At 37.7% G+C, this 22,948-nt stretch overlaps 1 protein-coding gene across 6 annotated transcripts in view; it reads right to left on the minus strand.

The window, feature by feature from the left end:
• Positions 1-1,950: 1,950 nt before the first annotated feature.
• FAM13A (family with sequence similarity 13 member A) overlaps positions 1,951-22,948 on the minus strand; it is a 775,968-nt gene continuing 754,970 nt past the window's right edge. For all 6 annotated transcript variants that reach the window (XM_053703428.1, XM_053703423.1, XM_053703425.1 and 3 more), the window contains 3 exons: positions 14,337-14,533; positions 13,097-13,198; positions 1,951-12,372 (listed from right to left, as the gene is read on the minus strand). In XM_053703428.1, the coding sequence (XP_053559403.1) occupies positions 12,249-12,372; positions 13,097-13,198; positions 14,337-14,533 (423 nt within the window). In that variant the 3' untranslated portion in view covers positions 1,951-12,248. The remainder of the gene's footprint in view (positions 12,373-13,096; positions 13,199-14,336; positions 14,534-22,948) is intronic.

Consider the following 22,948-nt stretch of genomic DNA (forward strand, 5'->3'; position numbering starts at 1 on the left):
GGTAACTGACAGAACAAAATAAGCAATGTTGCAAATTTAAAGGGAAAGCAGAACTATAATCTACCTAGGGTTGAGCGAGAGGCTTTAGTTACATTGGAAGAAAACAAAAAAGTTGTTTACAAACTGACAAGGGTGGTTCACTAGTTCTGCTTGATGGTTATGATGATGAAATAAAATCAGTTATCTGATGAGGAGACTTAACTACTGTTGAAACATAACCCAACAAGTACTGTACAGAAAGAGATTATAAGTTGTGTTAAGGCAGTATAAAATGGGTTAATTGCTGATGAGACAAATAGGTTTCTTGTTATATTAGATGGGTTAATACCCGCCTTTTACACACTCCCTAAAGTCCATAAGAGGTTGGATAAACCTTCAGGGAGATTGATTGTCGCTAGTACAGATTCTATCTTTTCACATATCTCAATTTATATGGATAAGGTATTAAGAGGTTTTGTTAAAAAAAAAAAAAAAAAGCAAGGATTCTGATCAGAGACCTAAAAGTGATAAAGAACAACAGATAATTGTATTTGTCTCAGAATATAACGGTTTGAGTGAAAAGAAACAGAGAATAATTAAAAATATTGGTTTGTTTTGCAAAATTGCCATCCTGGTTCCAGCATTTGGACATACCTCGATGCCTGCATATAGGAGAGGAACCAATTTGAAGGATGAGTTGATGAGGGCAGATATAAGTAGCCAAAATAAAAAAAAAATAGAGTTAGTTATATTTCTAAAAACAAAACAAACAACAACAAAAAAAAAACTTAGGTTGTTACCCTTGTCTAGAATGTATAAATCGTAATATTATAACTAAAGGCTCTATTTTCTTGCATACATTGACCGGGAAGAAATGTTATATTAATAGATAGTATACATGCAATACCAGTTATGCAATATATCTCAATAAATCCTATGTGGGTGGGTCTATAATGGTGAGACCACTGGGGATAGGATTACACAACATAAATCCAATATTAGATGAAAAGATGTCTCTTCCCCTGTACAACCATTTTTTAACTTTTGGCCATACAGTTGCACAATTAAAATTCCAGATTATTGCCCACATTCCTATACCTATGAGAGGGAGTAAAGGAGAGCTCCTACTTAAAAGAGGGAGGCAATGTGGATCTTTAAATTTTACATAATGTATCCAAAGGGTATGAACTTGTGAGCTGGACTTGAGCCTTTTTCTGTGGGTTAAGATGTAAGTGGTGGATTGATAAATGATCTTTGTATTTCATGCTCTGTAAATATTTGTAGCGAGATACACAGAATAGTTGTGAACAATTCTTTAATAGATACTTTGTATAATAATGAAGAAAAAATATTATTGTAACATCTTTGTATATGAATGATAAAGGTGACTGGTAAAGGGTTAATAGTTAATGAATTACACCTGTGGTGGCGTGTATAAGATAGTGAGATGACTGGGGAAAGTGATAACATGATAAAGGGCAGGTAAACTCAAAACGTTGTTGTGCTTTGCTTCCTGGGACCTAATTAAAGATTTTAAAGGATTTTTTTTATTGTTTAAAAAGATAGGTAATGCCTTTACTACCCATTTTTTAGCTTTGCATAACCAACATAGTTATATTCAAATAATGTACCTCTACCTGTTGCTAGTTCATGTGTGCCATATAGATAACATTGTGCTCACTCCCGTGGAGGATTATGGTTATACAAGAGCCAGCATTAAATGGCTAAAATGCAAGTTTGTAAAAAAAAAGCACTTAATTAAGGGACAGTCTGCAGGGGCTTGGATACAGGTAATTATAGATATAAAAAGTATATTAATATAACATTGTTGGTTATGCAAAACTGGGGAATGGGCAATAGAGGAACAATCTATCTTTTAAAACAATAAATCTTCAAGTAGACTGTCCCTTTAAACTCTTTATTGACAGATATTTTAGTTGATTTACAAACAAACTTGAGCTGCCACACCTGTGCATTCAAAAATAGCTTTATTTTGATTTTTTTTTATACAAAATACAGTATACAAAAATTGTACGCATACAACCTTCTCTTATATACATACAAAAGGACACTCCTGCCATCCCAAAGCAAACAGTTGAAAAGTGCTATTGATATAGAGCTTGCTTTAACATCCAGAACACATTAACATAGTCATATAATTGTGCAACATATAATCAACAATGGTTATTTTCTTAGGATTAAGTTTAGACCAATTTGAGGATAGAGAGATCTGCAAAACATTTATAAGATTTGTTGCATGTGCAAGCGCTTGTTTAATCTACAACCTGTACCTGGGAGATATAAAAGGTATTTATATATGAAAAAATTAAACTTGGCCATGTGATATTGAATTATGATTATGTATCTGATGTACTTAGCTGTCATCTTCACAAAAACGAGGTCTGTTTGAAAAAAATGATTACGCTGTTTCGTAAAGTAAATACTAACATCCTATCAGTGCTCACCTATATGACAGGAGTAAGGTCTGCCACTGCAATTAGATTATCCATAAATCTACTACATTTATAGAAAGGTCTATTCAATGATGTGCAGTCAGCATTGCTCAACCAAGAAGTAGCCTTTCAACCTTTAAAATTGACTCACCCCAAATGTTTAAAGAGATATAAACCCCCACAATTTTTATGTTGTGAGTCAGACAGAGAATAAAAGTAAATTGGAACGCTATTAAATATCACATGATCTAATTTGCTTACTCTCGTTTGTTAGGAAAATAATAACTAGGTAGGCTCAGGATCAGCAGTGCGCTACTGGGAGCTAGCTGCAAATTGGTGGCTGCAACAAGAGAATGAAGCAAATTTGATAATTATATTGGAAAGTTTTTTAAAACTGTATGCTCTATCTCAATCATGAAAGATAAGTTTGGGGTTTTATGTCCCTTTAAATATGTGTGTGTGAAGAGTAACAGATTGACGCATATGACGGAAACATCTAAAAGGCTGTACGCAGCACCTGGGGCAACGGAAACTCATCATATATAGATTCTAAAAGGCAAAATCACATAATCTAAAGAAACATAATAGATTCTAAAAGGCAAAATCACATAATCTAAAGAAACATAACGTATATTTGCCAGAACAGCAAACCCACACAAAACTGGGCTGTTTGATTTGGACCTAGTTCTGCTAATTTCATTCCAGTCGCTTAAATGATGTGGCTTTTTCATGCTGCAAAATACTGTAAAGCAGACGTGGTAATTAAAACACAATAGATGCAACTCTTACAAATAATGTTCAAGGGTACATCTATATAAAATACATTATGATACAGTGATCACTCTATATCCTTGAATATTTCTTAAAAATACTAATTTTGTTTACACTTCATATGTGGTGTTGAATTGAAATACGGTTCTCATATCTAAATAGGTTGGTTAAAATAGTTAGGATTCCAGTCAATTTAATTAGGTGCATTACATCCACCTCATCCAGTCTAAATAATGAGAAATGTAACACATGTAAATAATATAGACTGCAATAGGTTGGCACATTCATTCGGAAGGAAACAATTGCAGAAGATGGCAGCCGCCAATGGCATCCTTCTATTTTCAGAGCCCGATTTCTTTGCAAATACAGATCTTATTGTGTTGCATTTTCACAAGAAGATACCTGGCTCCGTAAATAGCTAAATGCCATTGATTTTCTTCCAAATACACATGACTAGCTATGATTAATGTGAATTTCATTTTCCATGCAAGGTACCCTCTGAATGAATAGGAGAAATGAAGCAGCACATTTTCCATAAATACTTTTGGTGTATTGCAATACAATATAAGGAATGTATATTTTTTTTCATAAAAAAATCACCACTGTGCTATTAACACTATACTTTTTGTGCTGGAGACTGGGGAAGAAAAAGGAAATGGATCCTTTATCTCCCCTTTAAAGGGACATTAAACACTTTAAGATTCAAAACCTTGTCACTAAGGCGAGATAATCTAATAAAGTCTCGTCGGTACGGCAAGACCAAAACCCCCCCCCCCACCCCACAAATGTTATCTTGAGAAATGTTTATGTTGCTATGTAGTGTTCTTTATGTGAAACAGAGACTTCTACATTACAACACAAGGTATTATAGATTTTGCATGAATTCACTCAATTTCTCTCAAGGTTTTGAATATCAGACCCAAAGAGAGATTAGATAAGGGAAACCTTAGTTTCAAAATGGTGGCAACCATAATTTTACACTTATTTCTTCAATATTTCAACAACTTTGCTTTTTATATAGCATCCATATATATTTATATACTATTCTCAGGATGTTTGCTTTAAAGGCATCATTATAACTAGAATTTAATGTCTGATGCATCTTTAAGAGGACATAAGACATAATGATGATGGGGGGGTTACCTATGATCTATAATGGTGTTTGGGTTTTTAGCCCATGTCAAACTGCTTTATTTAAAAAGTATGAACTGAAAGACATCAGGATAACACTACTGCAGTGTGTTACCTTTTCAAGAAAGATGGGTTACTGAACTTCATAAAAAATTAAACTCAAAATATCCAAGAGAAAACCTAAAACTTGCAAAAAATTCTAAACTAACTAGAATCTACCAATCTGAGTATATGGTATGGTTAAAGGACCACTACATACAATAAAATTCAACAAATGCTTAGCAACAAGACAAGGCAACAGAACTTAATCTGACAAATTTCAAAATGTGCTTATATTTCCTACCCCCGGTATCATGTGAAATCCATCAGCCAATCAAAAAATGCATATATGTATATACTCTTGCAAAATGTGAATATAATATAACAAGACTGGGCACAATTTGATAATGGAAGTAAATTAGAAAGTTGTTTAAAACTGCATGCTCTATCTGAATCATGAAAGCTTCATTTTGACTTTAGCATAACTCTAAAGCAGAACATACAGTATTCTTCTAAATAAAAGGATTTGGTTTTCAAAAATTAAGAAAAATGTATATTCTTTTGATACATTTGCTGGCTGTATAATATATAATATTTTAGCTACAGGCAGTATAACCAAACGGTAACATACTGCCTGCCATATGCAATTTCCTTTCAGCACACTCCCAACGCAACCTGTCTAGATGCCTTTTAAAGGCACATTGAACACTAAATAAATGTCAGATAGAATGATGCATTCAAAGAACAGATTTGTCTGAATAACAGGTAGATGTATTTTTTAAAGTTTCATTAGTTGTTTAAATTGTGACAAAATAAGTGTAAAATTTTAGTGTGCATAAAACAATGGGAGCTGCCATGTTGTAACTTAGGTTACTTTCACTGCTATGGCCAATTAGGGACAGTTATAAATAGGTCACTGGAGTGTGCCGCCAATGGCTGTGTAGAATATAACAGTGTTCTGCACTTCTATTTCTAACAGGAACTAAAATGCTCGCAATGTCAGAATATAATTAGAGGAAAAGAAGACAAAATATAAAATGAAAGTATATTGTAGAATATATATATATATATATAATTTATCATTTAATATTACCACCTGAAAGTGTTTTAGTGTTTCTTAAAAGGGACACTGCAGACTTTCACCAGGAGCATGCTGGAAAGGAACTGCATATGGTGGACGGTAAGCTTGTCATTGGCTATACCTTCTGCTGCTAAAAAAAAACCAACACTACAGGCTAGGGGATTAAAGGGATATGAATGAGACCATGAAATTTGTCATTTCAAATTCAAAGTAAGGGTTATTCCATGGTCTTTTAATTATGCGCGAAACGCGTAAGATAGGAGCCTACCTGATGTCTAGTATGGAAGCCTGCTCCTAATAAAACTCTTTATATTCACCCAAAGACTCAGCGCTTCTTCTGCCTCATTCTTTTTATTATTAATTTGCCGATTATGCAGTTTTACTTAGTGTAATGGTCTTTGTGATTACAAGTTTTGCTTTCATCGAATTCGTAAAAAGGTATACTACAAACTGAAGGGGTTAAAAATTACATTTAAAGGGACAGTCAAGTCCAAAAAAAACTTTCATGATTAAATAGGGAATGTGATTCTACACAACTTTCCAATTTACTTTTATCACCAATTTTGCTTTGTTCTCTTGCTATACTTAGTTGAAAGCTAAACCTAGGAGGTTCATATGATAATTTCTTAGACCTTGAAGACTGCCTTTAATCTTAAAGCATTTTGACCACTAGAGGCCATTAGTTCATGTGTTTCATATAGATAACATTGAGCACATGTATGTGAAGTTACCTTGGAGTGAGCACTGATTGGCTAAAATGCAAGTCTGTCAAAAGAACTGAAATAAGGGGGCAGTCTGCAGAGGCTTAGATACAAGGTAATCACAGACGTAAAAAGTGTATTTCTATAACAGTGTTGGTTTTGCAAAACTGGGGAATGGGTAATAAAGGGATGATCTTTCTTTTTAAACAACAAAAATTCTGGTGTTGACTGTCCCTTTAATGTCCCATTTATGTGTGTGTAGTGTGTAAGGGTATACACACTAAATACTGTGCTTTTTAACCCCATTACTATTACTATTCACATGATGCTATGAACGAAGTAGCTTTATTGTGCACACAGTTTGCTGCCTTTTGATTAGTGCCGCATAGCTTGTCTTTAGCATTTGAACTTTTCTAGTATAGAAGAAAATTTAAATTTGAAATGCCGAGTTTAAAACATTTGAATTTTCAATACTAGAACAAAGCAACTGATGAGACAAATGAACCAGATACAGTGCACATTCACCAACCAGAACACCTGAAAGCTCCTATCATGAGAAGATGCTAATCTGCAAAAATACATTATTATGAGTTATAAATTCACTTTGTATTTGAGCAAACTAATTTAAATAATGAAAAAATTATTTAGAAATTAAATAAAAATCCCACTGCCACTAAGATGATAAAAAGCAAAAACAAACTAACAAGACGAAACTGAAGCAGGAAAATAAGTTCTCTGGTTAAGTGTTATACTTTAAGTTCTCTGGTTAAGTGTTATACTTTAAAATGATAGATGGTTTTATTTGAAAATCTCTCTGCAGTACAGTAATCACTTATTAAAGCTCATAATCCACAATTGAAGAGTTTATTAAGAATTGTTTTTATATATATTTTATTTATTATTAGAAGTGTTCTTTCTGATTCTTCGTTAGGATCTGAATGCGGACGAAGGTGGCCACTGGTGGCATTAGTCTTTTTTCGGAGCCAGATTTTTTTTTTTAATGAAAGCTCAACATACTAAGATCTGGATTTGCACAGATCTTAGTGTGTTGCACTTTCACAAGAATAAATCTGGCTATGAAAAAAAGCCCAATGCCACTATTGGCTGCGTTAGTCCGCATTAGAATCTTAGCTAACCAAATGCACATGTCTATTTATTATATTCAGAGAAAAACAGTTATTTATGCAAGGTCAATAAAAACTTTGTATTGCGTAAAAACGTATGGTGGCATATAGCTAAGCCATGATTAATATAAACACAGGATGTGCTAAAATCTAATTACAAGATGAGATTTTAGCAAAATTAGTCAGAAATTATGAAAAAATACATTCTTATTGCTCAGTGTGATGCTTTAGCAAAAAATAAAAGGAAATCAGGTACTAATTTAATGGGATGTAAGATGGAAATCTCAGGCTTTAACAGTGTTGACCAACAGATTAGCTAGGGGTCACAAAGAAGATGCCCGTAAAGAGCTAGTACATGAATTAAGAGCATGTCATTTTAGAGCTAGCGACCCTGCAACTCTACAGGCCTGATGATCAATAACTCGCCCCCGAGGAGAAAACTCACATAAAATCTTTTGGGGCTTTTTCTGTGCATCATGTTACTATGTATGTAACTCTCCTGCACATCCAGAACTCCGTATAGAAAGATAAACAGCTCTGAAATGAAAAGTTACATTTCTAAAATGATTTAAGAGACCTTGCAGTACTGATAAGACTTGTTAGATAATGTCTCAAAAGCAGAGCTTTAAACCATCAGCCCCTATGAGCTTAATCCCTGCAATAGGATTAAATACATAGCTAAAGTACAGCTTGGTCCCAAGTAGATTCAGCTGCTGAGCTAATTGGTGGCGGTAATTTAACAAGACCTACAGTTGCAGGGTCGCTAGTCCTAACATTTCATGTTCTACTGAATTACAGCATGTAATGTTCTTCTATAATGGCCCTTAAAATGTTTATGAGGTCCGTACTTGCCATATTCCCTGCTGTTCTACATCTCCAGATCTGAATATTGCCTAACACATTGCTCTCCCCAGTCCTATCCGTTTGTTCCCAGCGCGTGTTCTTCTGGGTTTGTGTGCATCTTTATGTCTGTGACACTCGTCTTGAACAGGTTATATGTTCATATCTGTATATGAAAGTCTAAGCTCCAATAGGCCCTGTAACCATGGATAGCATTAGTCAAAATAAAAATCAAGCTTATTCTAAAAACAGTGTTAATTATAATGAAATACTTAATAAATGTTGCTGTTGAAATGTACAGGAGCAAAGTTGCCAATAGTATTAGCATATTTTTTTAACACAAATAAGTCTGATATATAGTTTATATATTAACTTGCTTCTGTTAAGCTTTCCAAATGGCTTCATATTAAATTTTGCTGGCACGTTTATTTTTAAATGACTAAGGTTGTGCAATGATATGCGCCAGTATCAGAATAAATGGAACTGGTCTACCACTCTATAATTTATGACGAGTAATGTTATTCAGAGAAAGAAGAAACCAATGTCTTGGGAACAGATATGCTGAGCAGGTAGCACACACCATTGTCATATTCCCTGGGAAATCGGTAAAAATAATAGGATGTTTCTCTAATTCTTAAAGGAACAGTAAACACTTTGTAATTTGCTACATTTGTTTTTTTTATAGTCTAACTCCATCCACCACTTTCCTTATTTGGAGAAGTAAAGCTTCATGACAAGAACTGCCACTATCATTGTGTTAGTAAAATATCCATTGTTTGGCTTCAGTTGAAAAGATAAACAGGAAATTAGGGACAGATATTTGGCAAGGAGAGGCTTATGAAGGCTGCGCCATATCAGTTATCAGAACGGGAAAACCCATCATCTGCAGAATTAAATTACAGGAAAAGAGAGTAAAATAACTAAGCATTTTATATTACAATATCCAAGTGTTTACTGTCTCATCAGTAACAGGTGGCCAAATAAGTCTATTTGTGCAGAAAATGATATTGTACACTGTGTGCTGAAACGTAATCACTCTAAAAAAGTTCTCTCCTGACGCTTTCACTTATACATATACAGCTTTAAACCAAGGGGTGCCATTATTAGCAAAGATCAAGGCTCTTCAAACCATGGGTTGTGACACATTACCAGGTCGCAACACCATGTTTACTGGATCGTGTCTCGTGTGTGTTGTAGGAGAGTGTGTGTGGTGTTATAGGAGTGTGTGTGTGAGAGTTGTATGAGTGTGTGTGTGAGAGTTGTATGAGTGTGTGTGGTGTTGCAGGAGAGTGTGTGTGGTGTTGTAGGAGAGTATGTGTGAGAGTTGTATGAGTGTGTGTGTGTGAGAGTTGTATGAGTGTGTGTGGTGTTGCAGGAGAGTGTGTGTGAGAGTTGTATGAGGGTGTGTCGTGTTGTAGGAGAGTATGTGTGAGAGTTGTATGAGTGTGTGTGGTGTTGTAGGAGAGTATGTGTGAGAGTTGTATGAGTGTGTGTGGTGTTGCAGGAGAGTATGTGTGAGAGTTGTATGAGTGTGTGTGGTGTTGCAGGAGAGTGTGTGTGAGAGTTGTATGAGGGTGTGTCGTGTTGTAGGAGAGTATGTGTGAGAGTTGTATGAGTGTGTGTGGTGTTGTAGGAGAGTATGTGTGAGAGTTGTATGAGTGTGTGTGGTGTTGTAGGAGAGTGTGTGTGAGAGTTGTATGAGTGTGTGTGTGTGAGTCGTGTGAGATTGTGTGTGTTATTACCTTTTAGAACATGTTTAAGTTTGGCTACAATCAGAAATAAAGTACACACACATTTTAGTCACTTTGACAAAAATTGCAGATATCCTGTTGTATATTACTTCAGAAATTTTCAGACCAAGCATAAAAATAAGGTTGCAACGTTATGTGGTATCATTGCACTGGGTCTTGGGAAAAAAAGTTTGAAGAACCCAGGCCTAGATGCATCATCCAGTTTATTTCAATTGTGTCTTCAAGTGATGAAAAATAGAGGAGAGAAGGAACCTTATCTGCTGAGGGGAAAAGAGGGATGAAGTGAGAATGAAAAGGTGTATAAAGAAAATAGTGGTACTTATAGAGTGACGTGAGAAATAATAAAGACACTTAGGTGCTAGTTCACTCATCAATAGAAAACAAATATTGGCCAACAAACTATAGACTTTGTAAAAGGGTAATTTTACATTTCTTTTTTTAGTGAATTTGACAGGCAACAGATCTATAAAATAATGTTACTTAAAAACAGACACATTTATAAATATAATTTGCTGGTCAAAAAAACAAAACAACCCCCCCCCCTCAAAAAAAAAACCCATTGGTTCTCTGCCTTGAATTACCATACACAGCACTCATTCTTTAAAAACAATAATCACATATATTATTGAACAGCCCGTGACACTTACCTTAAGTAAGAATCGCTGGTGATATATGAATTTGTACTCTAGACTACGCCGTTAGTAGTTATAGAATTATATCAGAGCAGCTCAATAATACATGGCTAAGTTAAGTGAAACTATACTCAATTGGATGAGTAGTGGGAATATTTTCAAACTGGCTTTGATTGATTTTTTTTTTTTTTAAACTTAAAGATCTACAAAAAATATTGAATAACTACATCATACCCATGTTTACAAAATGATTTGTATGTAGGAAAAGTTCGGAAGCAAAAATATATTTTTTTTATGCAGTAGCTTTTAGGGTCCTGTGATTTGTCAGAAATTAAAGCATCAATTGACATTGCATAGTAAATATGGTTTGATTCAAGGTTAACACCAGATAAAAAAAAAATCACACATAACATATCCCTTATGTCATTACAAGTACAGCTGGACTGTAAAACTTTAATTAAAAAAAAACATATTTAAAATCTGCTTTAATCATAAAATGATTGTGAAGTTGACAATGTTAGGGTGAACGTCTATTGCCTATTTTTTTTAATTGCACTGCAGGGCAAGCTCTAGGTTAAGTATAGTGTATTCAGTCTTCTACAAAAATCTTTGAAGCTGTTATATGAAATGTAAGAGGAGATGAGAAAATGAGCTCAAACTTTGTATTCAAGGCTCTCAGAATTTCCTAATAATAATTAACTTCACAGATAGACACACGTTATGCATCAAATTTGTACAGATGTGTTATAAAAAAAATAGAGAAAGTGCATGCTGCAGAAAAGGGATAACCCCTGTCACCTCCAATACATACGTGATTGTAATCATCATGTAATCTATGAACAGATAAGGTTAATCACCAAAAATAATTTTTTGTAAATACATAAAACTGTTCATCAGAAACATACTGGTTAAAATAGTAAAATATATATATATTTTAAATAATGTTTGCCCATAATAAAATCAGTTTCTTGATTTGCTTCATTCCATCTTGAAGATCTAATGCCATGTTGGGTCAGAACTGCAATGTTTTTCCCACAAATATTTTTATCCACTCTCCAAAATCCAAGGTAAATGGTATCAGTTCTGTATTCTTGTGCAGGAGCGGATACCCACGTAGTGTTGACATGAGGTAAAGCGCAGACTAAGGTATATAACTGTATCACAACCTGAATGTAGGACATGGTCCATCTATTTGCGTTACAGAGCAGCAACATTGCAGTTTGTGATGGCTATAATATAATCAAGTTTGTAAAGACGATGGCCATATTCCATGCAGTATGTAAAAAAGTTAGTATAAAACTATGAGAAAAAGCATCCAAGTTTGAAAACAAATCCAGTCTCAAACAGAATACACCAGGCTGTCATACTCCAAACATATACGCACTGGAGTTGCGCCTCAAGGTTAAAATGTACCTTTCTTTACTCCACAATTTTCTTGCTTTACTCTAATGCAGAAACACAATTCTTGTGTCAGAATCTGAAAACTATGAAGATAGCAGCCATACGTGTCAAATCATTAGGTTTCTTCTTAGGTTTCTTCATTCATCTTCATAAGCCGGCCCGGCTATTTTCTTCTGAAGCATCCAGACCACTTGAATGCTCTGTAGACCACAGTGAGAGTCAGGAACCAATGACACTTCATAAAGGAGGGTTTACCCCCTTATAGCATTATGGTGTGCCTGCTCAGTCACTCACTGTACAGACTCGCCTTATAAGCTGTTCTAATTCAGTAAAGCTTCTCCCTCGTTACATGGTCTGAGAAGAACTTCTTTTGCTGATTAAGACTTCCAGCAGCCTGAGTTTTGCCTTTACATGCTTGTACTCATGGTAGTCTTCTGTCATAGGGGTTCGGTCTTCTTTCTGCACATTTCTAGAAGAGTAAAGATGATGGCAAACAGTAAATCAACAGTATAAAATAGGACTAAATAAGGCAAATAAAATAGTGTTACATAACTAAACATATACAAATGACAAGGTGTATACTCTAGAGTAGCTTAGGTACATTGCATTCTTCTTGTACTGTCAAGTGCTGACATGATAAATCTGAAACGTAAATAACGGCTTAATTGTAAGTATGAGATAATGGAGCGGTTTTACTGTCAATTTAGATTTTAACTAGTAAACCAGAAGTATGAAATTGGTTAGCTTTACCTACACACAATAATGATCTAAATGTAACACTTAGAGATATTGTGCTTTTTGTTTAGTACATTGCTATTGGGATCTTATGCTTATTTCAATTTAAATAAGATATATTTAAATGTATTAGTTTTTCTTGAAGAACTTATATTATGCTGAATAAGTTTATTTTTTCTTCTCAGACTTTCAAGGTTTCTCCCTTTCCACCAAAAATAAAATGTACTAACAAAAAAGGAGCATTTTAGTTTTGCACTATTATAGGAGATGACCTAATAAATCCTGACACAATACATCACCAGAGAACTAAAGAGGACAGTGATGGAACACAGCCTGAAGATAATTAGTCCAAATACATTATTGTTATTATAATGGACACTCAGTGTAGGCCTGTTACTAAGCCCCTCTAGTACAGTGAGTGCTAAATTGCAGTACTAGAAATGAAAAGTGACACTCACCTCCCATTCTGCCTAAAAAAATTATCTTCAAAGTCTCTGAGTTTTTTTCGTATTCTCTTCTTTTCCTCTCTTCCCTCCTGCAGCTGCACTATAAGTTCTGCCCTAAAATAAATAAAATAAAACACTTCTTTAAAATACCAGTGAATGACAAAATATTACAGGCAGGAGCATCTTAAATTTCAAATATTAGATTTACATATCATTTACATATGAACTTGAACACTGTGATTTGTACAGAAATAGCAGACATGCATGGCTCTGAAATTAGTTTTAGTCAATTTGAAGACCGCTAATTGCAACTGCGCACCACATATCTGAAATTCCTGGCAGTGAAGGCGTTAATAGGTTACCTGGTAAGGGTAATATTTTTAATGCAGGGATTACTTTCCCACCTCCCTGATCCCTTCCAAACCGCCCCCCCCACACACACTCTGCAGTGTAGGATCCCCCCTTTAGCCTCCCACCTCCCTGATCCCTCTAAAACAGTGCTCTAATCTTCCCTTCTCCTAATGCTGTCTGCCATCTTAGGAATTGGCAGTATATGCCAGTAACCCGTTGAGTTTTATTTTTTCAAAATGTATTTTCTTCTGTAGTGTAGCATTCCCCCCCACCTCCCTGCAATCGCAGCTGTAACCCCCCCCCAGCATAATTCCCATTTTTCTGTAGCATACTGTCCCTTTCCTCCTCCTATCTACATTTTATAGGTAGGGTCCCTTCTCTCACTCCCACTCCCCCCACCACCGCTGTGCCGTCCTCCTACCTCCCTCCATCCATCCCGAACCTCCCACCAGCACAAACGAAGATTGTTACAGATAGTGACCACAGACCATGTGACTGTCTGTAATGATCAGGCAGTCTGCACTCATATGATAATGGAACACTGATGTGAAGGAAGATGCCTGCAGCCCAGAAAGAGCAAGTCAAGTGACAACCAAGACTGCTGAAGCTTCCTGAATGTCAGACGTAGATCTACATTATGTGGTACAATGGGCTATTTTCCGCATGACGTAGATCTACATCCAATAGGCCGAAGGGGTTAAACTGATTGTGGTTCAATGAACAAGTCATTGCGAACATGTTAAGGGGAAAACAATTTTACAGTTCACTGCCCCTTTAAAGATTCATGCACACTGTACAAATAAGTGGACTAAATGGACTATTCAGAGATGGTGCCCCGCATTAAGATATGGCGGTTACATATTTCATTCACTATAAAGATCTGCAAGCAAGCTTAGCTTACACTGAAGCAGAATGAAGGTTGCTAAGACCCAAGTCTTGGGTACTCTTTGAAGGTGTCTTGTCATCGACTGGGGACACAAATCCATCTGTGTCATCCTCCAGCTGATCCAAAAAGCTGCGCATGGTGAAACCTGGTTTCATGGTAACGGCAAAATCAGTTTTTACATTTGTGTCTTCATCTGATCCATCCTCTTCTTCCTAGAGGTACCACAGACAGAAACAAAGCAATGACATTAATATACAAGAAAAATATTTAGGCAAATTGAGTAAATGCAAAATAGCTTGTGGGAAGCAACAGGATAATTCAAGCCTGGTCCAAACCGGATTAGTAAGGAACACCAAAACACAACCAGCGCAGTTAGTAAAACAGGGGTAGGGACACAGGTATGATTCCTTAGGTGCCAATGGTGCAGCATTAATCCAGCTGATAAGACACTAAAAATTATATATATATAAGCTTTAATGGGACAGTGTGATGAATACTGTATATATGAAAAGGCAGCAGTATTTTATTCATGAAATATTAGACATTTGAGTATTTTCTTTCTTTGTTTTAACAATAAAACAACAATGATCCCGTAAGCACAGTTTCTCCCAAAAAATGGTTTACTTTTATTTGTGTAAAAACATAATTTATGCTTACCTGATAAATTTATTTCTCTTGTAGTGTATACAATCCACGGATCATCCATTACTTGTGGGATATTCTCCTTCCCAACAGGAAGTTGCAAGAGGATCACCCACAGCAGAGCTGCTATATAGCTCCTCCCCTCACTGCCATATCCAGTCATTCGACCGAAACAAGACGAGAAAGGAGAAACCATAGGGTGCAGTGGTGACTGTAGTTTAATTAAAATTTAAACCTGCCTTAAAAGGACAGGGCGGGACGTGGACTGGATACACTACAAGAGAAATAAATTTATCAGGTAAGCATAAATTATGTTTTCTCTTGTTAAGTGTATCCAGTCCACGGATCATCCATTACTTGTAGGATACCAATACCAAAGCTAAAGTACACGGATGATAGGAGGGACAAGGCAGGAACTTAAACGGAAGGAACCACTGCCTGTAGAACCTTTCTCCCAAAAACAGCCTCCGAAGAAGCAAAAGTGTCAAATTTGTAAAATTTTGAAAAGGTGTGAAGCGAAGACCAAGACGCAGCCTTGCAAATCTGTTCAACAGAGGCCTCATTTTTAAAGGCCCATTTGGAAGCCACAGCTCTAGTAGAATGAGCTGTAATCCTTTCAGGGGGCTGCTGTCCAGCAGTCTCATAGGCTAAGCGTATTATGCTCCGAAGCCAAAAGGAGAGAGAGGTTGTCGAAGCTTTTTGACCTCGCCTCTGTCCAGAGTAAACGACAAACAGGGCAGATGTTTGACGAAAATCTTTAGTAGCCTGTAAGTAAAACTTCAAGGCACGGACTACGTCCAGATTATGCAAAAGACGCTCCTTCTTTGAAGAAGGATTAGGACACAATGATGGAACAACAATCTCTTGATTGATATTCCTGTTAGAAACCACCTTAGGTAAAAACCCAGGTTTGGTACGCAGAACTACCTTGTCTGAATGAAAAATCAGATAAGGAGAATCACAATGTAAGGCAGATAACTCAGAGACTCTTCGAGCCGAGGAAATAGCCATCAAAAACAGAACTTTCCAAGATAAAAGTTTAATATCAATGGAATGAAGGGGTTCAAACGGAACTCCCTGAAGAACTTTAAGAACCAAGTTTAAGCTCCACGTGGGAGCAACAGTTTTAAACACAGGCTTAATCCTAACCAAAGCCTGACAAAATGCCTGGACGTCTGGAACTTCTGCCAGACGCTTGTGCAAAAGAATAGACAGAGCAGAGATCTGTCCTTTTAAAGAACTAGCTGATAAGCCTTTATCCAAACCCTCTTGGAGAAAGGACAATATCCTAGGAATCCTAACCTTACTCCATGAGTAACTCTTGGATTCACACCAATAAAGATATTTACGCCATATCTTATGGTAGATTTTCCTGGTGACAGGCTTCCGAGCCTGTATTAAGGTATCAATGACTGACTCGGAGAAGCCACGCCTTGATAGAATCAAGCGTTCAATCTCCATGCAGTCAGTCTCAGAGAAATTAGATTTGGATGATTGAAAGGACCTTGTATTAGAAGGTCCTGCCTCAGAGGCAGAGTCCATGGTGGAAGAGATGACGTCCACTAGGTCTGCATACCAGGTCCTGCGTGACCACGCAGGCGCTATCAGAATCACCGATGCTCTCTCCTATTTGATTTTGGCAATCAGTCGAGGGAGCAGAGGAAACGGTGGAAACACATAGACCAGGTTGAAGAACCAAGGAGCTGCTAGAGCATCTATCAGCGTTGCTCCCGGGTCCCTGGACCTGGATCCGTAACAAGGAAACTTGGCGTTCTGGCGAGACGCCATGAGATCCAGTTCTGGTTTGCCCCAACGATGGACCAGTTGAGCAAACACCTCCGGATGGAGTTCCCACTCCCCCGGATGAAAAGTCTGACGACTTAGAAAATCCGCCTCCCAGTTCTCTACGCCTGGGATGTGGATCGCTGACAGGTGGCAAGAGTGAGACTCTGCCCAGCGAATTATCTTTGAGACTTCTAACATCGCTAGGGAACTCCCGATTCCCCCTTGATGGTTGATGTAAGCCACAGTCGTGATGTTGTCCGACTGATATCTGATGAACCTCAGTGTTGCTAACTGAGGCCAAGCTAGAAGAGCATTGAATATTGCTCTTAACTCCAGAATATTTATTGGGAGGAGTTTCTCCTCCTGAGTCCACGATCCCTGAGCCTTCAGGGAGTTCCAGACTGCGCCCCAACCTAGAAGGCTGGCATCTGTTGTTACAATCGTCCAATCTGGCCTGCGAAAGGTCATACCCTTGGACAGATGGACCCAAGAAAGCCACCAGAGAAGAGAATCTCTGGTCTCTTGATCCAGATTTAGTAGAGGGGACAAATCTGAGTAATCCCCATTCCACTGACTTAGCATGCATAATTGCAGCGGTCTGAGATGCAGGCGCGCAAATGGCACTATGTCCATTGCCGCTACCATTAAGCCGATTACTTCCATGCACTGAGCCACTGACGGGCGTGGAATGGAATGAAGGACACGGCAAGCATTTAGCAGTTTTGATAACCTGGACTCCATCAGGTAAATTTTCATCTCTACAGAATCTATAAGAGTCCCTAGGAAGGAGACTCTTGTGAGTGGTGATAGAGAACTCTTTTCCACGTTCACTTTCCACCCATGCAACCTCAGAAATGCCAGAACTATCTCTGTATGAGACTTGGCAATTTGAAAGCTTGACGCCTGTATCAGGATGTTGTCTAGATACGGAGCCACCGCTATGCCTCGCGGTCTTAGAACCGCCAGAAGTGAGCCCAGAACCTTTGTAAAAATTCTCGGGGCAGTGGCCAACCCGAAGGGAAGAGCTACAAATTGGTAATGCCTGTCTAGAAAGGCAAACCTTAGGAACCGATGATGATCTTTGTGAATCGGTATGTGAAGGTAGGCATCCTTTAAGTCCACTGTGGTCATGTACTGACCCTCTTGGATCATGGGTAGGATGGTCCGAATAGTTTCCATTTTGAATGATGGAACTCTGAGGAATTTGTTTAAGATCTTTAGATCCAAAATTGGTCTGAAGGTTCCCTCTTTCTTGGGAACCACAAACAGATTTGAATAAAATCCCTGTCCTTGTTCCGTCCGCGGAACTAGATGGATCACTCCCATTACTAGGAGGTCTTGCACACAGCTTAGGAATGCTTCTTTCTTTATCTGGTTTGCTGATAACCTTGAAAGATGAAATCTGCCTTGTGGAGGAGAAGCTTTGAAGTCCAGAAGATATCCCTGAGATATGATCTCCAACGCCCAGGGATCCTGAACATCTCTTGCCCACGCCTGGGCGAAGAGAGAAAGTCTGCCCCCCACTAGATCCGTTTCCGGATAGGGGGCCGTTCCTTCATGCTGTCTTGGGGGCAGCAGCAGGCTTTCTGGCCTGCTTGCCCTTGTTCCAGGACTGGTTAGGTTTCCAGGCCTGTCTGGAATGAGCAACAGTTCCCTCTTGTTTTGAAGCGGAGGAAGTTGATGCTGCTCCTGCCTTGAAATTTCGAAAGGCACGAAAATTAGACTGTTTGGCCTTTGATTTGGCCCTGTCCTGAGGAAGGGTATGACCCTTGCCTCCAGTAATGTCAGCAATAATTACCTTCAAGCCAGGCCCGAATAAGGTCTGCCCCTTGAAAGGAATGTTGAGTAAATTTGACTTTGAAGTCACGTCAGCTGACCAGGATTTAAGCCATAGCGCCCTACACGCCTGGATGGCAAATCCGGAATTCTTAGCCGTTAGTTTAGTCAAATGAACAATGGCATCGGAAACAAATGAGTTAGCTAGCTTAAGCGTTCTAAGCTTGTCAATAATTTCATTCAATGGAGCTGTCTGGATGGCCTCTTCCAGGGCCTCAAACCAGAATGCCGCCGCAGCAGTGACAGGCGCAATGCATGCAAGGGGCTGTAAAATAAAACCTTGTTGAATAAACATTTTCTTAAGGTAACCCTCCAATTTTTTATCCATTGGATCTGAAAAAGCACAACTGTCCTCAACCGGGATAGTGGTACGCTTTGCTAAAGTAGAAACTGCTCCCTCCACCTTAGGGACCGTCTGCCATAAGTCCCGTGTAGTGGCGTCTATTGGAAACATTTTTCTAAATATAGGAGGTGGGGAAAAGGGCACACCGGGTCTATCCCACTCCTTGCTAATAATTTCTGTAAGCCTTTTAGGTATAGGAAAAATGTCAGTACACACCGGCACAGCATAGTATCTATCCAGCCTACACAATTTCTCTGGAATTGCAACTGTGTTACAGTCATTCAGAGCAGCCAATACCTCCCCAAGCAATACACGGAGGTTCTCAAGCTTAAATTTAAAATTAGAAATCTCTGAATCAGGTTTCCCCGAGTCAGAGATGTCACCCACAGACTGAAGCTCTCCGTCCTCATGTTCTGCATACTGTGACGCAGTATCAGACATGGCTCTAACAGCATTTGCGCGCTCTGTATCTCTCCTAACCCCAGAGCTATCGCACTTGCCTCTTAATTCAGGCAATCTAGATAATACCTCTGACAGGGTATTATTCATGATTGCAGCCATGTCCTGCAAGGTAATCGCTATGGGTGTCCCTGATGTAATTGGCGCCATATTAGCGTGCGGCCCCTGAGCGGGAGGCGAAGGGTCTGACACGTGGGGAGAGTTAGTCGGCATAACTTCCCCCTCGACAGAACCCTCTGGTGATAATTCTTTTATAGATAAAGACTGATCTTTACTGTTTAAGGTGAAATCAATACATTTAGTACACATTCTCCTATGGGGCTCCACCATGGCTTTCAAACATAATGAACAAGTAGGTTCCCCTGTGTCAGACATGTTTAAACAGACTAGCAATGAGACTAGCAAGCTTGGAAAACACTTTAAAACAAGTTTACAAGCAATATAAAAAAACGTTACTGCGCCTTTAAGAAACACAAATTTTCCCAAATTTTGAAATAACAGTGAAAAAATGCAGTTACACTAACAAAATTTTTACAGTGTATGTAATAAGTTAGCAGAGCATTGCACCCACTTGCAAATGGATGATTAACCCCTTAATACCAAAAACGGAATAACAAATGACAAAAACGTTTTTTAAACAGTCACAACTGCCACAGCTCTACTGTGGCTTTTTACCTCCCTCAATACGACTTTTGAAGCCTTTTGAGCCCTTCAGAGAAGTCCTGGATCATGCAAGAAGAAGCTGGATGTCTGTGTCTGTAATTTTTGCTGTGCAAAAAAAACGCCAAAATAGGCCCCTCCCACTCATATTACAACAGTGGGAAGCCTCAGGGAACTGTTTCTAGGCAAAATTCAAGCCAGCCATGTGGAAAAAACTAGGCCCCAATAAGTTTTATCACCAAACATAGGTAAAAAACGATTAAACATGCCAGCAAACGTTTTAAAATACACTTTTATAAGAGTATGTATCTCTATTAATAAGCCTGATACCAGTCGCTATCACTGCATTTAAAGGGACAGTCTAGGCCAAAATAAACTTTCATGATTCAGATAGAGCATGTAATTTTAAACAATTTTCCAATTTACTTTTATCACCAATTTTGCTTTGTTCTCTTGGTATTCTTAGTTGAAAGCTTAACCTAGGAGGTTCATATGCTAATTTCTTAGACCTTGAAGCCCACCTCTTTCAGATTGCATTTTAACAGTTTTTCACCACTAGAGGGTGTTAGTTCACATATTTCATATAGATAACACTGTGCTCGTGCACGTGAAGTAATCTGTGAGCAGGCACTGATTGGCTAGACTGCAAGTCTGTCAAAAGAACTGAAAAAAGAGGCAGTTTGCAGAGGCTTAGATACAAGATAATCACAGAGGTTAAAAGTATATTATTATAACTGTGTTGGTTATGCAAAACTGGGAAATGGGTAATAAAGGGATTATCTATCTTTTAAAACAATAAAAATGCTGGTGTAGACTGTCCCTTTAAGGCTTTACTTACATTACTTCGGTATCAGCAGCATTTTCTAGCAAATTCCATCCCTAGAAAAATATTTTAACTGCACATACCTTATTACAGGAAAACCTGCACGCTATTCCCCCTCTGAAGTTACCTCACTCCTCAGAATATGTGAGAACAGCAAAGGATCTTAGTTACTTCTGCTAAGATCATAGAAAATGCAGGCAGATTCTTCTTCTAAATACTGCCTGAGATAAACAGTACACTCCGGTACCATTTAAAAATAAACTTTTGATTGAAGAAATAAACTAAGTATAAAACACCACAGTCCTCTTACGACCTCCATCTTAGTTGAGAGTTGCAAGAGAATGACTGGGTATGGCAGTGAGGGGAGGAGCTATATAGCAGCTCTGCTGTGGGTGATCCTCTTGCAACTTCCTGTTGGGAAGGAGAATATCCCACAAGTAATGGATGATCCGTGGACTGGATACACTTAACAAGAGAAATATTTTACCAAGTTTATGTGCAGGATTGATTTATTGTCCCTTATAAGGGACATGAAACACAACATTTATTTCAAGATTCAGATAGAGAATACAATTTTAAACAAATTTCCAGTTTACTTTTATTATCATATTTGCTTTTCTTGCTTAGTATCCTTTGTTAAAGGAGCCACAATGCACTACTGGGAGCAAGCTGAGCACATTGGGTGAGCCAATAACAACATGGATATATTTGCAGCCACCAAGCAGCGGCTAGCTCCAATCTGTCTTTTCAACAATAAATAACAAGAGAATGAAGCACATTAGATAATAGAATTACATTGTAAAGTTGTGTAAAACTGCATGCTCTGTCTGAATCATGAAAGAAAACCTTTGGGTTTCATGTCCCTTTAAGTTATGGGGACAAGCCTCAAGAAGAGAGACAAAAAAATGTCTACTGCCAAGGTTAAACCCTTTACCGTTCTTTAAAAGGACATTAAACAAATTTAAAGGAACATGAAAACCATACATTTTCTTTCACAATTCATACAGAGCATAACATTTTAAACAACTTTCCAATTTAGGTCTAGACTAATATCCCACTTGCTTTATTCTCTTGGTATCCTTTGATGAAGGAGCCGTAATGCACTACTGGGTGCTAGATGAACACATAAGGTGAGCCAATGACAAGGAGGTATATATGTGCAGCTACCAATTAGCAGCTAGCTCCCAGTAGTGCAATGCTGCTCCAAAGCCTACCAATGTATGCTTTTCAAAGGATATCAAGGGAACGAGCCAAATTATATAACTTTTTTTATTTACGCTAGTAATTATATCAGCAGTGTACTACTGGGAGTTAGCTGAACACAGGTGAGACAATAACAAAACGTTATATTTGTGTAACCACCAATCAGCAGCTAGCTCACAGTAGTGCATTGCTGCTCCTGACACTACCTAGTTATGCTTTTTCAACAAGGATAACGAGAAAATGAAGAAAATTAGAAAACAGAAAAAAATGTGAATTAAAGTTTTTTTTGTCCCTTTAAAGCTTAATCAAACTGTAGCTTTAGATCTGAGAAGCATTTTGCAACAAATAATAGTTTTGCTGTGTAGCATATTTGTTTGCTTTTCATGGATTAACCTGTCTCCCAGAACAAAAAAGGACCCTTAGTAACTTTATAACGTATGAATGTGCATTGTTGTTCACACAGAAGCAGAAGAAAAAGGAAAGACGTGGTTTTGTATTGATTCTTCTCACACTTGATTATAATTTATTAAACAGCTTAATTTAACAGACCCAAATGAATCCCTTATCTCCACTCAATAACTAGATAGTTATACATAAAGGATATCCTTATAGGCTTACAGTCCATAGATAAACTCCACTGCCTGTAATCTGCAAAGTGATTTTCCTCTTACTAGAACATCTGCACCTACACCACCTAGAATTATTCTACTGAAAATAATGATTTTATTGATCATGATCAGCAATACTGATATACGTAGCTGAGGAGACTGTAAGGAGTAAATTCAGGCTCATGAGAAAAAGTAAAGAATTAGTCTGATCTCCAGCCTTAGGGGAGGTGGAACAAGCTCAATTTCAGAGGCATTTTACAGGAAAAAC

Source organism: Bombina bombina, chromosome 2 (genome assembly GCF_027579735.1).
Source record: "Bombina bombina isolate aBomBom1 chromosome 2, aBomBom1.pri, whole genome shotgun sequence".
NCBI lineage: Eukaryota > Metazoa > Chordata > Amphibia > Anura > Bombinatoridae > Bombina > Bombina bombina.